The sequence below is a fragment of the Ammospiza caudacuta genome, chromosome 2, assembly GCF_027887145.1.
Source record: "Ammospiza caudacuta isolate bAmmCau1 chromosome 2, bAmmCau1.pri, whole genome shotgun sequence".
NCBI classification, from domain to species: Eukaryota; Metazoa; Chordata; class Aves; order Passeriformes; family Passerellidae; genus Ammospiza; species Ammospiza caudacuta.
The window spans coordinates 80,125,484-80,148,358 of NC_080594.1; the positions used below are offsets into that span (position 1 = coordinate 80,125,484).

The window sequence follows — 22,875 nt, forward strand, 5'->3', positions numbered from 1 at the left end:
GAACAAAAATTCAATTATGAGCTAAAAGAGGGTATTAGAGCTTAGAAAGACATACAAAAGCAATGGGTGTGTACTTTTGGAAGGAATCTGTGCTGTATCTGTAAGGCTACCTCTTCACGTGATATAGACTGCAAAATGCCACCAGAGGCATTTATTGTGAAAGTGGCAATCCCCAGAACTCTGCATATATAATTTTTTTCCATAGTGTCATATGATATGAGTACATGAATGCCTTCTAAGTCTTTGTAAGCATGAGGCAAGTGTGAGAGCAGTGAGACGAGAAAGATAAAGCTCTAACAAGATTAATTTCAATGCAAGACAAAACACATTTGTTTGAAACGAAAAAAAAAACAACCAAACCCAAACAAAAAAAACAACCCACCTTGAAATAGGTTTCTCTTGGAATGCTGCTAAACATGACTTTATGAGCAATGCATGTTTGTCTGCTTGTCTGTTTAAAACACATGGCTTTTTGCTGCTTGGGAGCTTCATTGGGGTGGTTGGTATGTACATGACAACTTTCCTGCAGGAGCTGGTGCTAATACAGACAATAAATATTTAGAAAAGGACAGGTCTTAGTCTTGAGTGAAGGACTGTGAAAAAATAGACAGCTCCCTTTTTCATGCCTCTTCATCATTATAGAATCACAGAATGTTTTGGGTTAGAAGGGACATTAGAGACCATCTAGTTCCAACCTACCTACCATGGGTAGGGACACCTCCTACTAGTAAAGGTTGCTCAAAGATGATCAAAAGCTGCATCCAAACTTCAACATTTCCAGGGAGGGGGCATCCACAGCTTCTCTGGGTAACCTGTTCCAGTGCCTCAGCACCCTCACAGTAAAGAATTTCTTCCTAATATCTTCCTAATATCTAAACTAAATCTGCCCTTTTACAGTTTAAAGGCATTTTCCCTTGTCCTGTCACTACATACTCTTGTAAAAAGTCCTTAGGTTCTGGAAGGCTGCTGTAAGGTCTCCCCAGATCCTTTTCTTCTTCAAGCAGAACAAGCCCTATAAGTCTTGGTGCCCAATATAATCTTGCTTTCTTGAAAGCAAAAAAGAGGTTTAGTTCCTCTTACAGCCAAATGTTATACAGAGTTTGAATCTAGGATCTAAGCAGTAGGAGGTTTGATTTGGTGAAAATAATGATTTCAACCCTTCATGCTTCCTAATGGTCCAGTCAACCTCGTGGGACTACTAGACTTCTGCTTTTCCACAGTACTGGTGTAAATTGTTTTTTTTTTTTTCCCCTGTATTTTGGTTTAAAAATGTGTGCCAGTTGGCTGACTGCTCTGGTGAACTGAAACAAGCCCTACTATAGCTGGCCTGCCCAATTTGGTGAATTATTTAGTGAGAAAGGTTATTCATTCAGCAGAACTGAGCAGTCCTCCAGCTCATGCTGTTTATAATTGAAAATGATTTCTGAGTGAGTGAGTTAATTATTTCTTGCTGTCTCACTACCCTCTACCTATTTTAAAACTGTGTATTGACCTTCAGGAAAAACTGAATTTCAGCCCTGTGGTTACTAGCAAATGTTGGATATTTTAGTTGGGGTGAATATTTACTGGTTTTCCTAGGAGGTTCAGACATAAATAAAAGTTTAGAGGACCTCCGGGTAAACATGTTCATGGTTCAGCACTTTAATGTGTCAATTAGCTAACTAACACTGTCAATAAATTGGACCTGTCAGAAATAATAGCTTCCTTTCCACTCTTCATCTTGTGCTGTACCTGTCTGCTACAAGAAATACATTACACACCACCTAAAGCAGCATAAGCCAAGTTTTCCATGCCTATAGCAAAAATTAACAAAGCAAGGCTGCTGTCTTCAAACCTGAGTCTTGCACAAATCATTCTCTCTCACATTCCAACATGTGAGTCGTGTGACAGTCACACTTATGTCACTGACTGTGTCTTTCTTGAGCAGGTGGGCTACAGAAGCCTTACAGCTGTAAATGAAAGAAGTCTGTCTGTGGTGCCAGCAGAGGTAGATAAATACCAGTAGGTTGTGTTCACAGATGGGCAGCACAGCTCCCAGATCAGCAGGCCTGCTAAAATGGGGTGTTATGTGCTACAAAGTTCTTTGTTGCTCAAAGCTGTGAATCAGTGCAGGATTTAAAACATTGTTCAAGCAGGGGGCGGTCGTCCTAGAGCTGATGTACCTTCGGCAGTGGCTAAAGGAGGTGGCACTAAGGGTAGCAGGCCAGGTGTCTGTGGTAGCCATCTGCATCCAAAGCCCTGCCAGCCAGACACAGACTTCTCCATCAGGAACGTATCCAGTCTCTGAGTCTCAGAAAACCCTTAGTGTCCACACATCCTGTAGAAAGGAATTCCACCGCTTCATTTTACAAACAAGCATACCTTTTGTTTTGAATCTGCTGCCTTCTGTTTTCATCAGATGTCCTCTAGTTCCTGCTTTAGTATATTGTTTTCTTACATATTAAAACTTTTATGCAGGGTTTGGTGGGTTTTTTTGTTTATTTATTATTACATAAAATTTGGTGTAATAGGCAATGACAATGTGGTTTAGCTCTCAACATTTCCACCCACTGGAGATCAAAGCAAAAAGAATGAATGCCCTAATAGTGGGAGTTCATTTTCATTTTAAATGAGATGTAACAACAGGTTATGAAGAAAAACATCTTGTGATGGTTATTCAGCTGTGTAAGATTGCAGCGTTCCACCCCGTAAGCAGCGATATGAGATTATCACAGTCCTTCAATTACAAGATATTCTCGGAAGGGAGAAGAGGCCAAGCAGCCCATTGTCCCCTGAAGGGTCCTGCCCTGGGATGTCCCTCTGGGAGCAGTCTCAGCCAAATTGTTTGTGGCTGAAGCCAGGTGCAAGCTGTTTGTCCAGGTTTAAGTATGGCAGTGATTTGCTTTATGCCAAGGGACTACTGCTGTCCATGGAGCTGAGTGCGTGGCTGACTTCCTTGCAGAATGAGGCCCTGCTGGGCAGATCCAAATCAAATCAGTGGCACATCCAGACAGGTCTAGGAAGGCTCAGGACCCCAGCCAGGGTCTCTGCTGCCAGCCTCACTGCCAGCCATATTGCACCTGAGACACAACTGCACTGATGTAAGACTTGCTTTGAGTGCACTGCACTTGAAGGGTGGCTCTGCAACTTATGACCTGATCAGACCACGTGGAGTTGCTCTTCTAAACATCATGGGTATAACCTCTGCAGATGCTATACTCAGTGCCATGGGATAATGTTTTGGAGCCCTGAGTGCCATAGTATGACTCTTATGAGCTGGGCACAGGTGATGATGCCCTGTGAAGGGCACACATCATCTGGAGGAACCCACTCAGTGGTAAAGTGATACTGTTCCAGCCAAAGTCTGAGTCCACTTGCAATAGTGAGTGCCTGATGCTGCACAGAGGGAGGGAAGGTGCAGCAAAACCTGTCATGGTCCCAGTTCTCATATTAGCCTTGCTCTTTCTCTCACAGGTTACATCCAGGCCTGCAGAGGATTGATGATCTCCGCTGTCTGTCTGGGCTTCTTCGGTGCCGTTTTTGGACTGGTTGGGATGAAATGTACAAAAGTCGGAGGCTCTGATCAGACTAAAGCAAAAATAGCTTGTCTAGCTGGACTGATTTTCATACTCTCTGGTAAATATACTTCATTTTTATCATTTTGCATATTTGAAGTCATACCGGAGCCGCTTCTTTTCCGCAGAAACCCGTGCACAATCCTCCATGACTTCGTTGACTTCAGGGCCAGGCCCAAAGCTCTGCTGCCAGCTCCACTGAATGGTTTGTCTTATGCTTTTCAGGGTTGTGCTCTATGACTAGTTGTTCCCTGTATGCAAACAGGATTACGTCTGAGTTCTTTGACCCTTCTTTTGTTGCACAAAAGTAAGTACTTTCCTATACCCATAAATCTTTCAAACAAGTATTCCTTAGGTTTCCTACTGCACACCACAGCCTGTTTAGACAGCGAGCAGCTGCTTCTCCCCGTGGGCAGAGGAGGGCTGCAGTTTTATTTAACCACAATTTCTAACTGGAGCAACCAGGTGCTGAAATTCAATGAACGAACACTTTGCCGCACAGAGATGGCTCTGCAATCCGCGTGCCCACAGCTGGCAGGGCTGCTGGGATTAATTGGGAATGGAGCCTGCCTGGATGCCAGAGGTGCAGCAAAAGGATTGCACAAGACACAGGGGCTCATTAGGTGCATCATTTGATAGGGAAGGGAGGAAAGTATTTCCTGGAGCCTTCGACAGAAGGTGGCTTTGATAAATGTGTTGAGCACCATGCAATCCTGATTCCTCTTGAGGAGAGGTTTCTGCAGGCTTGGTGGAATTTTGCTGGAAGATTTTCAAATCCAGGTGACTGAAATTTGGATCATAAACCTCATCAAAACCCACGATCTTTTAAGCATTAACATAAATACTTTGCCTATACCTGTAATTAAATTTAAGAGAGTGAGTATTTATAGAATTTTGGGATCCACACCAGAGATAATGAGCATCCCTGAAGACTTCCTTTAAAGCTGTGCAAATTCTCAGGATCTGCAAAAGCAATAATCCACAAACCAACGCTTGGATTTTGGATTGACATTCTTAACTACCAGGTCTGAAAATGTTGGCTGTAAATTATACCATCAGAGACTTTCATGTTTTGCCTTAATACATGATGTAAACTCTTTTTTTAAAGGCAAGGATTTTAAAGTTTTCTTGGCAGTGATTCCAGAATATGCCAAACATTGGGTGCACATTTCCCTGGGACCCAAGTAAGGGATCAGTAAGGAGCCCTGACCCTTTATGTTTCACTTTGACAGAAAGAAAATAGTCTGAATAAATAACACTAAAGGGAATCTACATTTGAAGTAGGGTTGATGCTGCTTTTCCTGAAGCAGTATTAGTTTTGTATTAGTAGTCTTGTATTAGTTTTCTCCATAATTCCGCTATGGTTTCTGTTTATTTGATGTAGAGAAGACAGGCTTGAAAGGCCACCAAAAGAAAGGAGGATGTGAGGTTCTTGGAAGAAAATGAAGCCTGGCTATATAGACATCAGGCTTACTGTTCTTAGTGAAAAATACCATGATTGCTGCCAGAAGTCCTTTTCTTACACTGTATTCCTACCCTTGTCTGCTACAAAAGAGCAGGCAGACCTTAGGGTGGAATTTTACTGTGAAGGAATGAGAAATCCAGTTTAAATATTGAAATAATGGTAGTAAAATATCCTCTCCAGAAATTACCTTTTTTTTTTGTGGGACAACCAGCATAGCTCAGCTGCAGGCAGACATAATCATGATTGCAAAGATAAAGACAGGGAGGAAATACTGAAATTTTAATTTGAGTTGTGCACAATGCACGTAGCTCATGCAGTGACCTTGCATCAGACTGAGCTAATGGTGGCATTCAGCTCCTTCCTCTCTCAATTGATGCAAAATTTCCATTTTGTTGGCATCTTCGAACCATTACTTTTTTATGCATTGCAGGCACATTTAAAATGTTTGCTGGTATATTGTGGAAATTTGGAATTGTCTCTTCACTGAGAGAGGGTTCCAACCTTTTGCCTTTTACTACACATTTCCCTCCTGTTATTCTGTTAGTGCCAAAGTTATTCTGGCAGTGCCAAAGACAGGCTTGAGATACTGTTAGTGGGAAACAAATGGCACAAGATATTCAGCACCTTGTGGCAACCATCAGGATTTCCCTCCAGCCTTCTTTACTATCTTTAATTTAAATTATCTGACTAACTTCTCATATAGGCATTGATATGCAATTGAAAATCTTGAGTTTTCCTCCTAAGTACCAATATAAATCAGAAAGGTTGTTCTCTCTGTTTGAAGATGTGGAAGAAAGACCTATCAGGACAGCTCTGCAAGTCATTAACCTGGCAGTGTGGCAGTCCCCCAAGCAGGGCCATACTGTTTAATCGTGGTATAGTAACAAGTGTTGCTTCAAAAGGTCAAATAACGCCAACTACAAAGGCCATGTCTTCTGTCCCAGCTAGTAGGTAACACTCAGGTACCCCTTTTATACCCAGTTATATCAAATATAGTCGGGATTTCTTTTCTGTACAATTGAAGAATTTCAGGAAGGGAAGATAGTGCCTGGTCTCCTTAAATCCCTCAGCCTCTGGTCAACAATTTTGTGTGGTTAGATAAAAACATGGAAGCTTGTGTTTCCCACTTTCTGGGCAAATGGTCTTGGCAAATAAGTTGTTACTGCAACAGCCATCCTGGATCTTGGTCTAGCTCTGTTCTCCAGCAGTGTGGTGATCTGCATCAACTTCTGTGGGGAGCCTAGTCCTGGTCCTTGTACCTTAGGTGTGCTCTGGCAGTCCTGGAGGGTTGGAGGGGTCCCCAGAGGGGGCTTACCTCACATCTGAGCTAGTCCCTCTGATCTGCTTTTACAGGTCAATGAAAGAAATGCCTTAAGAGTGTTTTACAGGTGCACTTTGTGTGTATTTCTTGCATGTTGAATATAATGGGATCTTAGGTGATGAGCTCTGATGTAGATCTCTGTTTCTAATCAGAGAAACCCCCATCCTCGGAGAGACACAAATCTCCTTGAGTCATGTGAAAACTCTAGCAAGGTTGTTGGAAATGTGAGCGTAAGTCGAATTAAAACTTTACAGGTTTGACAGATATTTAAGTGAAACAGGAGTTTTCCAGGGTGGAAGGAGCTATGGTTCCCAGCAGTTTAAATTGCGGGTTAGGTCTGTAAGCTCCATGCTGGTGTTGAGGAATGGTTCTGAGGCAGGTCTCCAGAGAGGGAGCCTGAACAAAAAAATCCCTGGGTCTTTATCCCCTCACAGTCTGAGGGGATCTGATCCTCATGGGCTCTTCACGGATCTTGCATGTGCCTCCTGGTCTAGTGATGATTTATGGTCTGGAATCTTCTAACACCTTACTGGATTGTTTTTGTGTGTTTCTCCAGTGCCCTTTTGTAAAGATACAAGTTTTTCAGAACAGCTGACAAGTATTTTCAGTTAGGTATTTTGGTAATGTGGAATTAGGGCCTGTGCACATGGAAATGTTCACAACTAGCTGAGAAGTGCAGCTACACAGTGTTGCAGTTGCACAGGCAGGCTGTCAAGCAGAGGCTTTTATTTGGCTGCCTCACCACAGTTTACAGCAAATCAATTTAGTAGCATCTGCTTGAACGCACAGACTCCTGGTTGGTAACTGTGGCTGGAGCAGGGCCTGTGTTTCCGTGCAGGATCCCAGAAGTCTGGAAAAGATAAATGTCTCCTTAAGGAGAAACTGCAGCAGAGAAAGAGCAAGAGACACACAAGTGTTTTCTAAAGGTGAGGAATAGGAGACTCTGGAGACTGTTGGCCTGCAACCTAATGCAGGTCATCCTTAACATGCTTTAAGAGTGGTACTCAGGCAGAGAGCTGGGGTGTGGAGCAGACAAGGAGCATCCATGGTTTTGCTGCTTGTCTTGAAGCTTCAGCACTGAGGGGAAAGAAAAGAATCTCTTCCCAATGCCCTTCCTTCCCTTCATTTACTACTGTTGATTTAGAAATGTGGACTTAGTGGGAAAATGCTCCTGAAGCACCCCTGTCTCCTCTCAGAGACAAAGGGAGCAGTTCCTGGCAGCAAACAGTTTGTGGCTGGCTGAGGCAGCAGAGGGAACCATTGCTGGTGACTGAGAACTCTGCCCATGGAGGTGCTGGGAGCAGTTTCTTCCAGCTAGAATCCAGCCACAGGGACTAGAGAAGGAGAAAGATGCTGGAACATGCACCTGTGTGTGCAAGTGCTTATACCAGACACACCTGTGTATGTATATGCATATGTTGCATACATATACATTGCATGTGTTTCCATATGTATATTATGCATATGTACAAACCCTCATGTTTTAAGCAGGCTGGTGTATGGATGATGAGGGATGGAGGCAGACAGATCCTGAGAGCCAGAGGGGAAACTTAAGGAGAGTTGTAGGCAGAATTTGTAGTCTCTGGCCCAGCAAAAGCCCCAGTCCAGTTTGGTTTGGGAGCCAACAGGAACAAAACTGAAATGGAGGAGCTGGAGCTGTAAACAGGCCACAGAATGACATAACCCCAGAGCAAAGCAATCCAGGAGGAGATGCACAAAGGCCAGACCTAACCCTAACCTTAACCCCAGTTGAGCAGGGAGAGAAGCACTGCCCAGCTGTACTGCAGGGAGAGAGTTTGCCTTCTGAGTCAGAAGGAAATAATGAAAAGAACGTTGGTGAATGGCAAAGCTGCTGATTTTGTGGTGAATAATTTATGTGTCAATGGACAGTTATTCAAGAAAAATACGGTATTTAGTTATTTTATTCTGGAAATAACCCTCTTAAATCCATGCTCTCTTTTGTTAAATACATTTATTGGCTTCTTGTAGGTATGAATTAGGAGCAGCTTTGTTCATTGGATGGGCTGGAGCATCACTCTGCATAATTGGTGGCATTATATTCTGCTTCTCAATAGCTGAAAACAGTAATGCTGCAAGGTAAAACACAAACTTTACTTAGTGAAAGAAATCAATACCTCTGCATTTTTACCTGCTATATGTATGCAGTTTGATTACTGTTTCAAAACACTTTGTAATGAGATTCTGAAAAAGATTGTGTGGATAAAAGAAAGTAAGGGGATGTAAGGCTAATGCTTTGTCCACCATTAAAGAAAAGCTATTGGCTCAGAACAAGTACTTGTGATACATATATATATATATGTTTCATAAATTTACTACAGCTGCAAAACAGTACATTCACTGATGTAGGAAAAGTGGTCAGGTGGCTTTACAGGCATGAACAGACAAGTTTCTTTGATGTCAGATCATCAGAGCTAGTGGTGGTGGCAATGGGACCTCCAGCAGCTGAAGAGGGGTGATAACAAAGAGGAACAGCTGTAGAGAATAACTATTCACTTAGGGTCTGCCACAATTTAAATTATTTCATCATTAGGCCCTAATTTACTTAGTTGTGAAGGAGAGATATGTGTTACAGGAAAGTGTAAAGACAGATGCAAAGAGATAGCTGGAATGGCAATGTTTAACTAGAATGGGACCACACAGAGTAGGAATGTGCCACCTTCCCTGAAATTTGTAGGTACATTCCCTACAAATACATTTCTTCTGGCTTTATTACTAGAATGCCTGGATGCAGAGATGCCACCTGTCTGTGGGAAGCGCTGTAAATGGTTGTTTTTTTCTCTTCAGGAGGGGGTATGCCTATAATGGAGCCACATCTGTGATGTCTTCTCGTACAAAGGTGCACAACAGCGTCCCTGACAAAAGCCCACCCAAGCACTTTGACAAGAACGCCTATGTTTAGTTGCACTGTTGGAAGACTCAAAGCGTTTTTAAATGTGATTTTGTACGTTTCATTCAGAGTGATTCCCCCTACCCCAAGCCCTATGTACTTACCACTAAGACAATGACTTTTAAAAATATTAACTTGCAGCTTTTTACAAACTGATGTAAATTTTATTATATAATATTTGAAGATTGATGTTGGTATTGTAAAGTTTATACCTGGAAATCATGAGCTGATGTTGCATTCTTGAAAAAAAAATAAACGAGGTATTTACTAATTCAGTTTGTCATGTCAGCTGCTTATGGGAATGGCATCATACACACTGTATTGGCATACTGCGGTTCAAAAATTCAGCTAGTGTTTTTTCTTTGTCTGTCATGGAAATGTGATGACTTTTGAGGGAGTATTTGTACAAGTCAATAAATGAGAACAGAGATTACAAATGATCACAAAATGCTTTCTAGATTGAGTCCCTAAAATCAGACACAAACTCAGGTTTTTTGTGAAGTTTAAACTGATGGACTGGTGGAATTTCAATAAAAGTTGGTTATTTTGGGACAACAGTGTAAATACAAAAAATGAACAGTCCTATTTAATAATGGCACAGTATAGAAAAAGTTTTGTATCTGATATTATCTAAATTACATTCAAACTACAAAGTCAAGGTTCTTTTTGTTTTATGTTATTTTTGTACTTCATTTAAGTAGAAACACTACTGTGTTTTTTTAAAGAAGGCAGCCAATATGGACAAAGCAGAAATGTCAAGTACTTCTGCCATGGCAGGTTAGTGCTTTCATTACTGTGGCTTGACATTGTGATTTTTTTTCCAGTTGTTGTCCTTTTATGCTAACAAAGACTGAATTCCAATACAAAAAAACCCACAACAAACCAACTTCCCCATATAGGAGGCATTTAATGATGATTAGTTTTAGAGCTGAGGCTTTTTTCTTTTCATTTAGTGTTTATTGTAAACCATGGTAGAAACGTAATAGTTTAATACATGGACATATTTTCTTTAAAATGTTGACAATTTTATATAAAGTTCATGATAAAATATAAAAAATATGCATTAAAGATTGTATAAAGAAATACTCTGCAGTATATTCTGTTCATTGGTTTCTTGCAAGACCAGTTTCAATCTTTAATGTAAACATTAGAGGCAAAATCTTCACCTCAGAGAAATGTAAGAGACTTTCACCACTGAACTCATGAGTGTGCTGGTTTTGGCTGGGGTAGAGGTAATTTTCTTCACCGTGGCTGGCATGGGGCTGTGTCTTGGATTTGTGCTGGACACAGAGTTGGTAACAGAGATGTTTTTGGTATTGCTGAGCAGGGCTTGCACAGAGCCTTTTCTGTTTTTCATACCACCACATCAGTGAGGACTGGGGGTGCACAGGAGGTTTGGAGGGGACACAGGTGGGACAGGTGACTCGAACTGACCAAAGGGATATTCCAGACCATGTGACATCATGCACAGTATATACAGTGGGGGGAAAAGGAGGAAGAGGAAGAATTTGTATTGTCTTTTGTCTTCCCAAGCCACCATTACATTTGATGGGGCCCTGTTCTCCTGGGATGGCTGAACACCTGTCTGCCCATGGGAGCAGTGAATTAATTCCTTGTTTTGCTTTGCTTGTGTGTGTGGCTTTTGCTTTTCCTATCAAACTGCCTTGATCTCAACCCACGAGTTTTCTCACTTTTACTTTCAAGTCTCTCCCCAGTTCCACAGGTGAGGGAGTGAGTGAGTGGCTGCCGTGGGGCTTGGCTGGCGTTAAACTGCCACAAAAAGAAAGAATTGCTTTGTTTCCAAATAGACATGGCCACTAATGCATATTTCAACATTCTTTTTCAGAGTCAGACTGAAAGACACAAGAGCTCTGTAAACAGTAATCCTTGTTATTACAGGACCAATTAGAGAAGTTACTGGGAAACATTTGATGTTTTCACCTGCATTTTGAACCCCAGCAGAACCCAAAAGCAGGACCTCCAATCAATCAGGAATGGAACAATTATATGTCTGAAGAATCACTCCAGTCTGTTACAGTGACTAAGCTGCTTTTTAGCGTGCTTGTATTATCAGCTTCATGAAGGCCTTTTAAAACAAACAGACAGAACAATTAATAGTTATTAATACTCTTTTGGGGATATTTTTACTTTGCATTTGTCTATAAAATAAAATGACATGCTATGTGAGCAAATACCTTTGGGCTTCAGGAAGCCCCAAATTGCAACCAGTAAGCAAATGACAAGAGTTGATAATATGTAGATTGTTTCTCTCACAGAAGACAAGGCACAGTACAAGCAGTCAGTGCCAACCTTACCTTCCCTTCAAAAATAACCAGAAGTATCCTTATGTAACTGACACAGCTTTAACCTTTACATACATTGAAATTTAAGGGTTAAAAATTACTATATAAATTATATATAAGATTGAGGCTTTTGCTTTAGCACTAGTTCAAATATTTATCTCAGCCTGGTTAGTCAGTTAGATTGTTTGAACAAACCTGAAATGTTATTATTCTCAAGACAAAGTGAGTTCCCTTCTCTCTTAAATTTGGGAAGAAAAAAAACCTCAGATGATTAATTTTTAAGATGACGTTGAAGTCTGATAATATTATGGTTTAAAATCTCAAATTTAAGTTGGTATTTCTGTGTATTATGTGTGTGTGTGGTTTATGTACCACTAAGTATCATAAAAACATTATATAGCAAGAAACCAAACACAAAGGTTCTCTAGTTCTTTTCTTACAAAACACCATCTATTGAATTACAATGTGTAATACACTGTACTGAATCCTCCTCTAGGTGGGTCAGTCCCTTATGAACACGTTACCTTCCTCCTTCGGTGCACTCTTCTTGGGAAGGCCCCATGCATGAACCACAGATGCAGCACTGGGCTCGTTTTTCTGAACTGTCATTGCCTTCTGAGCTCTGTTCTCTTTCGTCAATAAAATGTCTTCTTCTACTGATGAAATATCCCAATCATCTTCATCAGCTTCTGCGAGCTAACAGGGACAAGAAAAAACAGGCATTTTTCCTTTGTCTGTTCAAGCTGTGCTGAGTTCTTTCCTAAACTCAACAATGTGAAACTGCTCAAGGAGAATGCATTGGCACGTGGCTTTTATGAAATCTATCATCAGAGTTTTAAAATCTACATTAATTCAATTACCTAAATGATATTAATTCACTGTTATCATTCTGAAACTAAAAGAGGCTTGGGTGTTTCGGTTTTTTTTTTAAGTCAGAAACTGCAAACATTTTAAGTTCTGCCAGTTCTGTATTTGGCATAAACCTCTGTTTTCAGGTATTATGTGCCAGCCTTAAAATAGGATTATTTTTTCTGGGATATTCCAGTGAGATGAAAGTCATTTAAGCATTAGAATGTAGACTACTTACATGAAAACAAAGACATGACATGCAAGGTGGCAGTTTACAAGCATTCTACAGTCAAACTAGGGAAAAATATTGCAGTAAAGGCCTTTTCAATTTAAACCTAATTTATTTAAAGATAAAATTAAATAATGAACATTTTAAAAACTGCATGGTGCTCAAACTTTAAATACACATTCCCCTCAAGGCTCAGTGTCAGCATGTACAAGCATATTTTAATTAAATGGTGGATTTGTATACTAAGTTCACAAAATGAGAGTCAATTCAGACAGATGAACCTGAAGGCAATGAGTCCATGGTCCCCCTTACCTCATCTGCCTGAAAACTGAGTATCTTCATTCAGCTTTAGCGAGAAGAGCTACAGCATTTCCCTATTTTTCAGTCAAATGTGGTTCGATGGATTTGAGCTGTTTTTAGAGCTTAACTGTGGAAAACAAACAATGTTTTCTCCCAAAGCTAAAACCTTATTTCACTGGAGTCTCCAGTATTACAGTAAGGATCTAGATGGTGCTTCCATTGCACAGAAGGAAGGTTCAGATGCTATTAGAAAGCAATGTAAGGTATGTATATGCTAGAGAAAAATCAACAAATATGAACATGTCGTGTGTCTCAACAGTGGGTAAGAGACTCCAGTACTGCTTATCTTGCAACATAACTCCAGTTCAACATTGCAAACTGTTTTTCAAAAACTGACAGATCTGCTCAGTGTGCTGTATTATTAACATACCAGAATTCACTATTGCGCTGTTTCAAATGATCTGCATTTGGAGGGTGTGGTAATGGGAAAGTCAGTCACATATATTGAGAAATGCTGGAGGAAGAGTTTCCTTGAACATTCAAGAAGTCCCAAATGATTGTTAAAGTAAAAAATGGAGATAAACATGTCAACTTCCAACAGAATTCAGTTTTGATCAAGTGTAAATACATGGCACCAATCAAAACTGCTAAACAGTTTTATTAACTCAAAGACTTATATAAAGACATCTACATTAAATATATAAATATGGGCATAAATATATGCATATAATTACCAAAGTATACAAGATGGTTCTTCTGTAAAGACTGCAGAAAAAAAGCAGCACTGCCTGCCCTGGTTTCATAAGTATGGTATTCTGAACTCATGGTGTCCATACAGGATACATCAGGGACACAATGTATTCTAAATGAATCATGGCAACAATATTTTTCATAAAGTGATGGAAAGATGTGGGTTGGAAGAGATTTCAAAGATCATGCAGCTGAACTCCCCCATGATAGTCAGGAAAACCTTCCACTAGACCAGGTTGCTCAAAACCCCCTCCAACCTGACCTTGAACTCAGGTTACCCAAAGAAACTGTGGATGCCCCATCCCTGGAAGTGTTCAAGGTCAGGTTGGAGGGGGTTTTGAGCAACCTTGTTGCCATCCATAAGCCAATTCTACAGAGGCCTATTGTTATTTGTCACGTAGGCTCTACTGCTTGGAAAACTTTTCTGCTGTATTTACAATGCTAACAAAACTTCAGTCTGAAGCCTATACTTTTTTAACCATTTCCTAAAAACCTTCTAACTTTATAAATTCCAACAAGTGCCTCCCCACCCTCACAGTAAAGAATTTATTCCCAGTATCTAATCAAAACCTACTGGCTTCTCATTATAGTCTAATTTTCTGTCTGTTCCATGATCTCTCTGGGCACAGAAGTAATATTAACAGGCCAGTAGGTAATTCCACAGTTCTTCTTCTTACTTTTTTTTTTAAATGGATTTATTTTCCTCTTTTCAATCAGAGACTACACTCAGCTGTGATGACTTTTCAATTATTATGGAAGAATGGCTTGGCAACTATAACAACCTCAGGACCCTGGGAAGAATCTCACTGGGTCCCATGGATTTATATAAGTTCAGGCTACTCTGGGGGTCTCAAACTCAACCTTCTACAATAGGAGGGATTTCATTCCCTCAATACTTGCCTTAAGGTTCAGGGGCTTGAGAGATGTGGGAAGGGAGATTATCAATGAAAACCATGGCATTTTTAAAAGATAGGTTTTGAGATTTATTTTGCTACAGGTCTTTGCCCTTGAAGCCTAGATTCCTGAACACAATGGCTCACCATCTAAAGATCCCTACAAAATCATCCTGCCAGTTTAACTGTGAGCACTTTGTATTCTTGAAAAATCTGACACTACAAAGAATTTGGAAATAATGCTAGATAAAAAATTGCACTGTAATAGTCATGTCTGCATTGATAATCTTGAGTCTGGTGCAATTTGCAGCACCCACACAGTCAATGGACAACATAGGTGTCATCAATGGCAATTACAAGGACACAGGCTAAATGTGATTATGCCATCCTCATGGCCAAAGTTGATTAGGACAATCACTCCTTTCTGGAAAATGAAATAGAAGTGTCACCGTTTCTAGGGGAGTGATGAGTTTCAGTTAACTCACAATCAGGAAACCCTAGGGTATCAGTTTTATCATGGATAACAGGATTCTCAGTAATTATTATTTGCTAATTCAGTGAAAAAATATTGTACTGAGTGCTAGAACTAGTACCTCCCTGTCTACTTCAATCTAGTAACAACTACTCAAACTGAAATAAAATCACTATCTGCTGTTGACTTCTCATTTGGAGTAACTTTTGTTCCTTTTAAAAACTGTTCAGACAAAGACCCCAAATTGCAGCAGAATGGTTTACCAATTATAGAACTCTAAACTGAGGAGAAGACCAGGATGTTAGGAGCCTGAGGGGTAAAAAATCCATTGTGTTAGTGTTCTGCTGGTGAACACAGGCCATGCTCAATGGGCAGCAACAGATCTGACACAGTCTGAAAGCAGTTAGTGATTGTGGATTGATGCAGAACAAAGACCAATGGAATTTGTCCTCTCATTAAAATGTATTTAAGAAACCCATATTAGATAAAGCTCTAGACATAATGTTTTTAAATATTAGATATGCAAATTCCTTTTTTCCTCCATCAAAACAAGACACTAGGAAAACAAGTGAAGGAGGACTCTCTATGCTGCTGGAATAGAAGATAAGAATGATGCCATGCCCAAACTTTGAGCTGTACTGATCCAAACCAATCAAGGTATAAGGTAAAAAAGCACTGTGGATGAAATAACTTGCCACTGGTCCCTTGCTAGCACTTTTCTATACACCAGTGCAGGTGTACCCAAAAAGACTACTTAGCTGTTATTCAAAAGCTATCTTGGAAAATTAAGCATCAAGATGATTTCAGCGTGAAAAAAAATTCAACATACATATAGTTCAATTACTGAATGTAATAATGCTGCATATTAAAAGTGATACCTTTTGTTCTTTCACTCCTTCTTTCTTAGTAAATGCCTGTGCAACATTAATTCCTCCAGCTGGTTTGTTCTTACTTCCATGGTTAGAAAGACTCTCTCCAACTTGTTTAGTCAGTTTTTGAATAACTGTTGCTAAAATTCAGAAAAAAATTAAATTGACAGTTTCCATTCGCAAGGAGGGACTTTACTGTAAACCCTCTAGAAATTTTCCACAAAGTAAAAATAAATAAAAGATGTCTCTCTGAGACAAAGATTGTGTCTCTTCCTGCATTTATACAGAAGAGCATGATACACATCTTTAAGTAATACATTAACAGAAATACATTAGCAAAAACATGGTGTTTACCTATAGATATATACACTCAAGACTAGGTAGTCTGCCTTCACTATGTTTTCTAACACAAAAATATTACCATGAAATACAAAATCATGCACAGCTGTTACAACACCCATATACAAATGCAGTGAAAAACCTTTAGAAGTTTTGGTAGGTGTTCCAGTTTCTTGAGGTCCATTTTCCTCCCTTCCAGCCCCATTGCTTTTGCCAAAAGGCTTCTGAAAAGCATGGACGATGCTGCTTGATGGTTTTGACTGCTTTTGCAATGCCTCTGGTGCTACATAAGACTGTTTCATATCATCTTCATCAGCTTCTTCCTCTGAACTGAATGGTGGTGTTCTAAGGAAAACCACATGCAACATGAGCACTTACTGGGTTTTCAGTGTATGCATCAATGCATACATGTTTAAGCTTCCTTGCATTTTCCTTTCCAATAATGTGCATTTTTCCTAGTGCAAAATGACAGAATCTCCCCTAAATTTTAACTATTTAAAAGAAAAAATTAAAAGAAATCACGCTGCTAATTAAATTCAGAAAGTTATCCCAAATGCTCTCTTACACACACATGGCTCTTTCCATTTACGCAACCATCTTTACAAAACAAGAGACCAATATAAAACAAGTCTTGCCAGGCAAACACAGATGGGCTTTCATGGATCAGCAGGTACAGCAAATTTCAGGGTCAAGGAATCTGTGCCACAGAAAGTCTCTTGTGACAACAGTTAGATGTGGGAATTTTTCAGTGCAGGAAGTGTCAAAGCAATGCACCTGTTGTGAATGGAACATGGAATATTGTATTTCATTTTGGCTGCACTATAAAAATATAAAAAAAAAAAATTAGGTCCCCAAAGTCTCTAAATGCTATTAACACAGTCAAAAAAAGCATCTAAGAGAAAAACTAAACGAAGTTATTGATCTTATTGAATATCTTTTTCTCAACCACAACAAAGAATACATAGGCCAAAAGAACAACATGCTATCATTCAGGGATTATAATAACACACTCAAATAGAGTAACACTTTAAAACAAAAAATTATTGTATGCAGCCCAGACAATATTTATGAATTTAGCTTAATAATAGTTTTTGTGTGGCAAACATGTCAACAAAAATGTTGTCTTCAAAAAGGCAAGGAAACAAAACATACGTGATGCTAGATGTCTTTCTGGAAGCTCCACTTCCAAGAATCTTCTTGGGGCTAAAAATAATGAGAGAAGCTATTTCAAGACTGATAGAAAGCATAAAGCTTATATGGAAGTTTTGTGAATTCTTTCCTCAATTCTTACAATTGAGGAAATGTTCACATCAGCCACAAAACCCCAAACCCATGGTACTGTTATGTGAGGGAGGAGTGTTTTTAGAATGGCATCTCTTACTTTGGTGTAGAACTATAGTCAGGGATGATTGGTCTTTGTCCAGGTGGGCGGGCAGCTGATGGAGACCACTTGGATGGTTTTGGAGGTGTGGCAAGCGAGGAAATTCCCAATGGGTGGCACCTGTGTTTTTCTACAAGAAAAGTTATCTATGTCATTCGTACAATCAACATTTAATATCTTTCACATTTAATTTCTACAACTAAAGATGCTGCAGATTATAGTTTCACCAAAAAAGAAGAAAAAATGCAATTCTTTTCCTCCAAGCAGTTCAGAGTTACCATGATTTGGGTTTAAAAGTGCAGCAATTTGGAAAAAAAATAAACCCCCTTGCTTTACAGCGGGTTCTCAGAGATCAGACACATTTCAGAATTTAATCCTTGGCTATGCCAAGCATTTTGATCCAGGAAATTAAGCTTGTGATTGCAATAGTATTGTTAGTGCTATAAACAATTACCAAAAGTTAATGTTTATAAACATATATACAAATATATATATATGTACAGATGTATGTATATATACATGTGTGTATGTATACACATATGTATGTGTAATATGTGTGTATATATACTTCTGGCAATCCAAAAAACCACATATTTTGATAGACTGGCTCTTTGGAATGTGACCAGACCTAGGGTTAACAGACTCTTCATGCACCCGGTGTGGGAGCTGTAGTTACACTTTTGCAACACAGCAATACAGTACCCGGTGGAGAAGGCCCCATGGAGGTTGTGTGTGCAGCAGAAAAGAGGAAGAATGGGTTAACAGCCTTAGGTTTAGACATTCCTACATCCAAGTGTCAAGGGCACAAAGGAGGTTAAGTTTCTCAGAGCCTGATAGATTAATGAAGCTGCTTCTGATACCTTGGAAAAATAGAGCATAGGTAGAATCTGTCTAGATTAGAAGAATTGCAACAGTTAATGGGAAATTTAGGATATTGGTGCAAACATCCCTGGTTTCTCTATTATTGCCCATCCCTTGTACAGTTTGCTCCAAAAGGGAAAGTCATGGCAGTGGACTGAGCAACACATGAAGCAGTTCTGGAGCTTGGTCCCACAACCACCTCAGGGACCCTATTACAGCAGAATGGGATTCTGCTGAGAACATGGCACTGCAGCTTGTTTCACACTGGCCCTGATGGACCAGAGAGATTCAGCCCAACTCACTGAAAGAGACAGAACAGAGATATTCTGAGCTGGAAAAGGGACTTTAATCATTAGTCCAAGCCATTAAAGAAGTTGAGCCACTAAAGGATAACCTGTCTGGACAAACCCAAACGAAAGCTGTACTGCTTTCTTTTTCCAGTAATGATACTGAGAATGATGCCAGCACATCTTCACTGAAGATCAAGTTAATAATCTGAGGACTCCTTATCCTTGTTGTAGAAGCAACTATTGCCATCATGAACCAAATTTGGTTCACACATCAACAAGCTTGACCTGCAGGGTGGAGACCCTCACTTCTATCTATGGAAGCTAATAACTACGGTAACTAGAGTGCAACATTAATTCTTCCACACTTCTCACTTGGGAAATTTACTGTGGTAGCAAATATAGGGGAAGGAGATGAGGGCACTTTGCCCACTGAAATTAGAAATGCAACCTCAATGCCACTGAATTTGACAGAGAATTTCAGTCCTGGTAGCAACTAATCAATTTGACTTAGGACTTCATTAAGAATACAGTAAGAAGGACGATGAACAGCATCAATGATCGGACTCCCTCTTCAGATGGTCACTCATAGCTAGAAGAATTTTCAATAAACTACTTCATCCTATTGTTGCTATGTTAATCCTGACTCTAATATGTTTTATCATAGACATGCACATAAAAATGTGGATAATGATCTGTCAGAAACATATACAGTCTGAGTGTGCTATAATGAAAGGTGTGGGGAAGAGGTATGAGCAATTGTTCTACAGAGACCCTCCAAAAATCCATTAAACAGGTGTGATAGGGGCACCAACTTGAAGGTGTTTCTGTAGTCACGGGGTGGATAATGTAGGAACGAGGCCTACAGCAATGAGATATATGATGAAGGGACTTCCATGAGATATGCCAAGAGATGTGTAGCTAAGGGATTATGTGGCCATGATGGCATGCCGAGGGGGTGGTAGGTTATCAGGCAAAGGCTGGATGACCCTCATCACTGCAGTCAGCCAGGAAAGAGGGATTGAGGCTAAGATGTCACTGTTGGTGAATCTGGGTTCACAAAACAAGACCAGACTCAGACTGTGACCCACATTCCTGGTGCACCTGGGAACATGATGAGACTTCAAATGCTGAATTGGTTAAAATCAGAAATTAAGCACAGCCATATTCAGCCCTTCAGATCTGTGAGGACCAGCTGGGAAGCAAGGGGGTTTATTTGCTGCCAAAGTGCCACACTCCCAAGACAACACTATGTATCTTGCCAGAGTTAAGAAATTTGCTGTTAAACACCATGTCAAGAACTCTTTAAACAAAACAGTTTAGTTGTCCATAACTGCATAGAATGTTGATATGGAAAAGCAGGAAATCAGCTATACAGAAATGTTGTCAAATAAAACTTTAAACAGCAGTTATAAAATGTAAGACAATGAAATAAGGCCCAAAATGCACTGTAACCTTCACCAGGAAGATGAACACAGGCATCAGATCTGCTAGAAGATAATGATCTCTCTTCAATCCGAAGGCCAACTTGACGTTCAAGGCGCTCTCGAATTCCTTGAATGGCAGGCTCATGCCTCCCTTTGCGTTCTCTGGCATATTCAATAGCTCGCAAAATTTTATTTAAGCGATCACTTGATATTCCACGAACACCCTAAGGAAACAAACTGTATTGTAAACACTCTTTTAGACTTCAGATATCAGAAAGCTTGCAGAAAAATCACAGAAGTCGGTAACATTGCCCACAAGTGTAGCCATATCCTCCACAGCTGTAATTTGATGGCCATCCCCTCAGGTTCCTGGTTAAGGAATAACAGTTATTTAAAACATGGAAATTTAGCTTTGGATTTTATAGGTTGAGAACTGTAGTACACAAGTGAAAGAGAACAGAAGAAAAATGGTACAAAGATTACCCTCCTTTTAAATAACTCAATATCTTACTGCTTTAATTCCCAAGGATTCCAGCTTTTCCTCCAGAGCTTGCTCCAAAACAACTCGCAATTCTTTAGTTAAAGAAGGATCAGACTTCAGAGCATTTATTAAATAGTGCTTACTTCTGTCTGGTTTTAGATCAATTTTCTCAATTTCTGAAATAAGAAGGAAAAATGCTGTTAAGAGACATTTTTTAAATCCACATTACATGAGACAATTAAAAACTGCACTTAAGCATGCATTCTTTAGAACCAGCATAGACCTATATGTGCCATTTTTATCTACCTGGAATTGTGTAATTTTCAAAATATTGGGCTAGCTTACAAAAGCCAGCTCACTTGGAATTTGTACCTCTGCACATTATACTCACCATCACAAGTATCTTATTGCTCATTACAGAATCACTGTAAAGATACAGCACTGAATATTTGGGAACAAAGATCTTTACTTTTAGCATTGTACTCGAAAACTTCTGATAAAGAGAGACTATCTTCTGATACTTAAGTTCCCTAAATCTGGTATTTCAAAGAAAAGCTGAATTCCAGCAGGAATCAGAACAAGAATACTACAAACTTTTTCTTAAGAAAAGCTTCGAACAATACAATGTTCTCTGAAATTAAATCTACTGAAATTAAACCTTTACAAAGTTGTAAAGGTTTAATTTCAGTAAGGTTGACTTTCAAAAGTCTTGGTAAAGACAAAACCTTGTCTGGGGCAGACTGTTTCACAGAAAGTACATGATGGATAACAGCCATCTTCAAAAATCTTTCAAGGACAAAGTTCAGTGTTGTGTTTTCTTCTATGCAAGTCTGTAACATCATACATACTTAAAAGGAGACAAAGAAGTTCCTATCTCTTTCCCTTGCGTTGTCAACAATGACACTTATGTCAATAAAAAACTCTTATGCAAGCAATAAAGAATCACCTAGACAGATTCTTCCATCTAAAATGAAGACTGACATTTAAGTTAGGCCAAAGTATTATTGGGTCATACAGGAAAGTAAAGAAGCAAAACACACTCATTTAGAACCTGTCTGTGAACTGTCACTGGCAAGACAAAATTTTACTGAATGTCACTTAAAGTAAATGAAGCAATAAACTGTGGAACCATGATGGCTGCTTCTATCTGGCAGTGGTCAGCAGAGCTGGCTAAGGGTATAAAACATCCCAGGAAAGCTGTAAACCACACTCCCAACTCCCCTGAAATAACAGGAAAATCCTGGGCAGGAGTTTGTCTCTTCCCATAATGGCTTACAGGGCAGCAAAGTCATCTGCCACCCAATAGACAAGGACAGGAATGAAAGCATAATTCCATATTGTAACTTTCAAATATTATGTTTTTTTTTAAATGTGCCTCTTTTTCTATTTGTAAACAATGTCAGCTTATTAAAAAGCAGTTCCATTTGCTTTTCGTTTTTCTTTAAGGGAAAGACAAGCACCCTAAAGAGGAGACAAAAAAGTCTCAAGATGCACAAATGACATATTAGGCAGTTTTGAGAAACTGGCTTCCCATGGGGTCCTGGAAAGAACTATAGGCAATGAAAACTGAGAGTCCATCTGCCATACTACTAGATCTGTGTTGAAGAGGATATAATCAGGCTGAAATCTCATCTAGTTTTGGGAACTGTGTGGACAACTCAGTCCCTGACAGAGATGACATTAAAACTGATTTATCTGGGGAACTCAGTCCTAGAAGAGTCAAACAATTGGTCTTGAGGAAACACAGGGCTATCTGACTATCCCCATTCAGGACAAGATGGCGTTATGCAGTACCAAATCTTCCCAAAACCCCATAAATTAGACATTTTAAAGGGGAAGGCTCCCAGGAGCCTTCTGAAAATCCTATCTCTTTCCAAGGTTAATCCTTACAAAAAAATAGATATATTTAAACTCATTTTAAAATTCCTAATTACTAAATACTAACAAGGGTAACAAGACTACCTAGCATTATCCTAATTAATGACAATATTAATTCTTGCTAATTAACTCAAGCCAAATCCTCTTTGCCAGAGCAATTATTTAAGGAACTGTGTTCTTACTCATCCCCAAATACTAGATTTAACTTTTGAGACAAGGGACCTTACATCTGGTCCACTGTCTCAGCTCCTACATAATCCTAGAAAATGATGTTCTGAGTCAAGAATTTTCACACTCTCCCTTACAAA

The 22,875-nt window shown here is 39.6% G+C and overlaps 2 protein-coding genes across 3 annotated transcripts in view; one reads left to right on the forward strand and one right to left on the reverse strand.

Annotated features, from left to right (window-relative positions):
• CLDN10 (claudin 10) overlaps window positions 1–10,332 on the forward strand; it is a 55,403-nt gene extending 45,071 nt beyond the window's left edge. For both annotated transcript variants that reach the window (XM_058821765.1, XM_058821756.1), the window contains exons 2-5: window positions 3,454–3,615; window positions 3,780–3,861; window positions 8,330–8,437; window positions 9,146–10,332. In XM_058821765.1, the coding sequence (XP_058677748.1) occupies window positions 3,454–3,615; window positions 3,780–3,861; window positions 8,330–8,437; window positions 9,146–9,260 (467 nt within the window). In that variant the 3' untranslated portion in view covers window positions 9,261–10,332. The remainder of the gene's footprint in view (window positions 1–3,453; window positions 3,616–3,779; window positions 3,862–8,329; window positions 8,438–9,145) is intronic.
• Window positions 9,807–22,875, reverse strand: part of DZIP1 (DAZ interacting zinc finger protein 1) — a 36,466-nt gene continuing 23,397 nt past the window's right edge. Inside the window, exons 11-18 of the mRNA XM_058825591.1 lie at window positions 20,720–20,865; window positions 20,237–20,432; window positions 17,634–17,763; window positions 17,405–17,455; window positions 16,395–16,597; window positions 15,923–16,053; window positions 12,076–12,247; window positions 9,807–11,334 (exon numbers count right to left, since the gene is read on the reverse strand). Of these exons, the coding sequence (XP_058681574.1) occupies window positions 11,252–11,334; window positions 12,076–12,247; window positions 15,923–16,053; window positions 16,395–16,597; window positions 17,405–17,455; window positions 17,634–17,763; window positions 20,237–20,432; window positions 20,720–20,865 (1,112 nt within the window). The 3' untranslated portion in view covers window positions 9,807–11,251. The remainder of the gene's footprint in view (window positions 11,335–12,075; window positions 12,248–15,922; window positions 16,054–16,394; window positions 16,598–17,404; window positions 17,456–17,633; window positions 17,764–20,236; window positions 20,433–20,719; window positions 20,866–22,875) is intronic.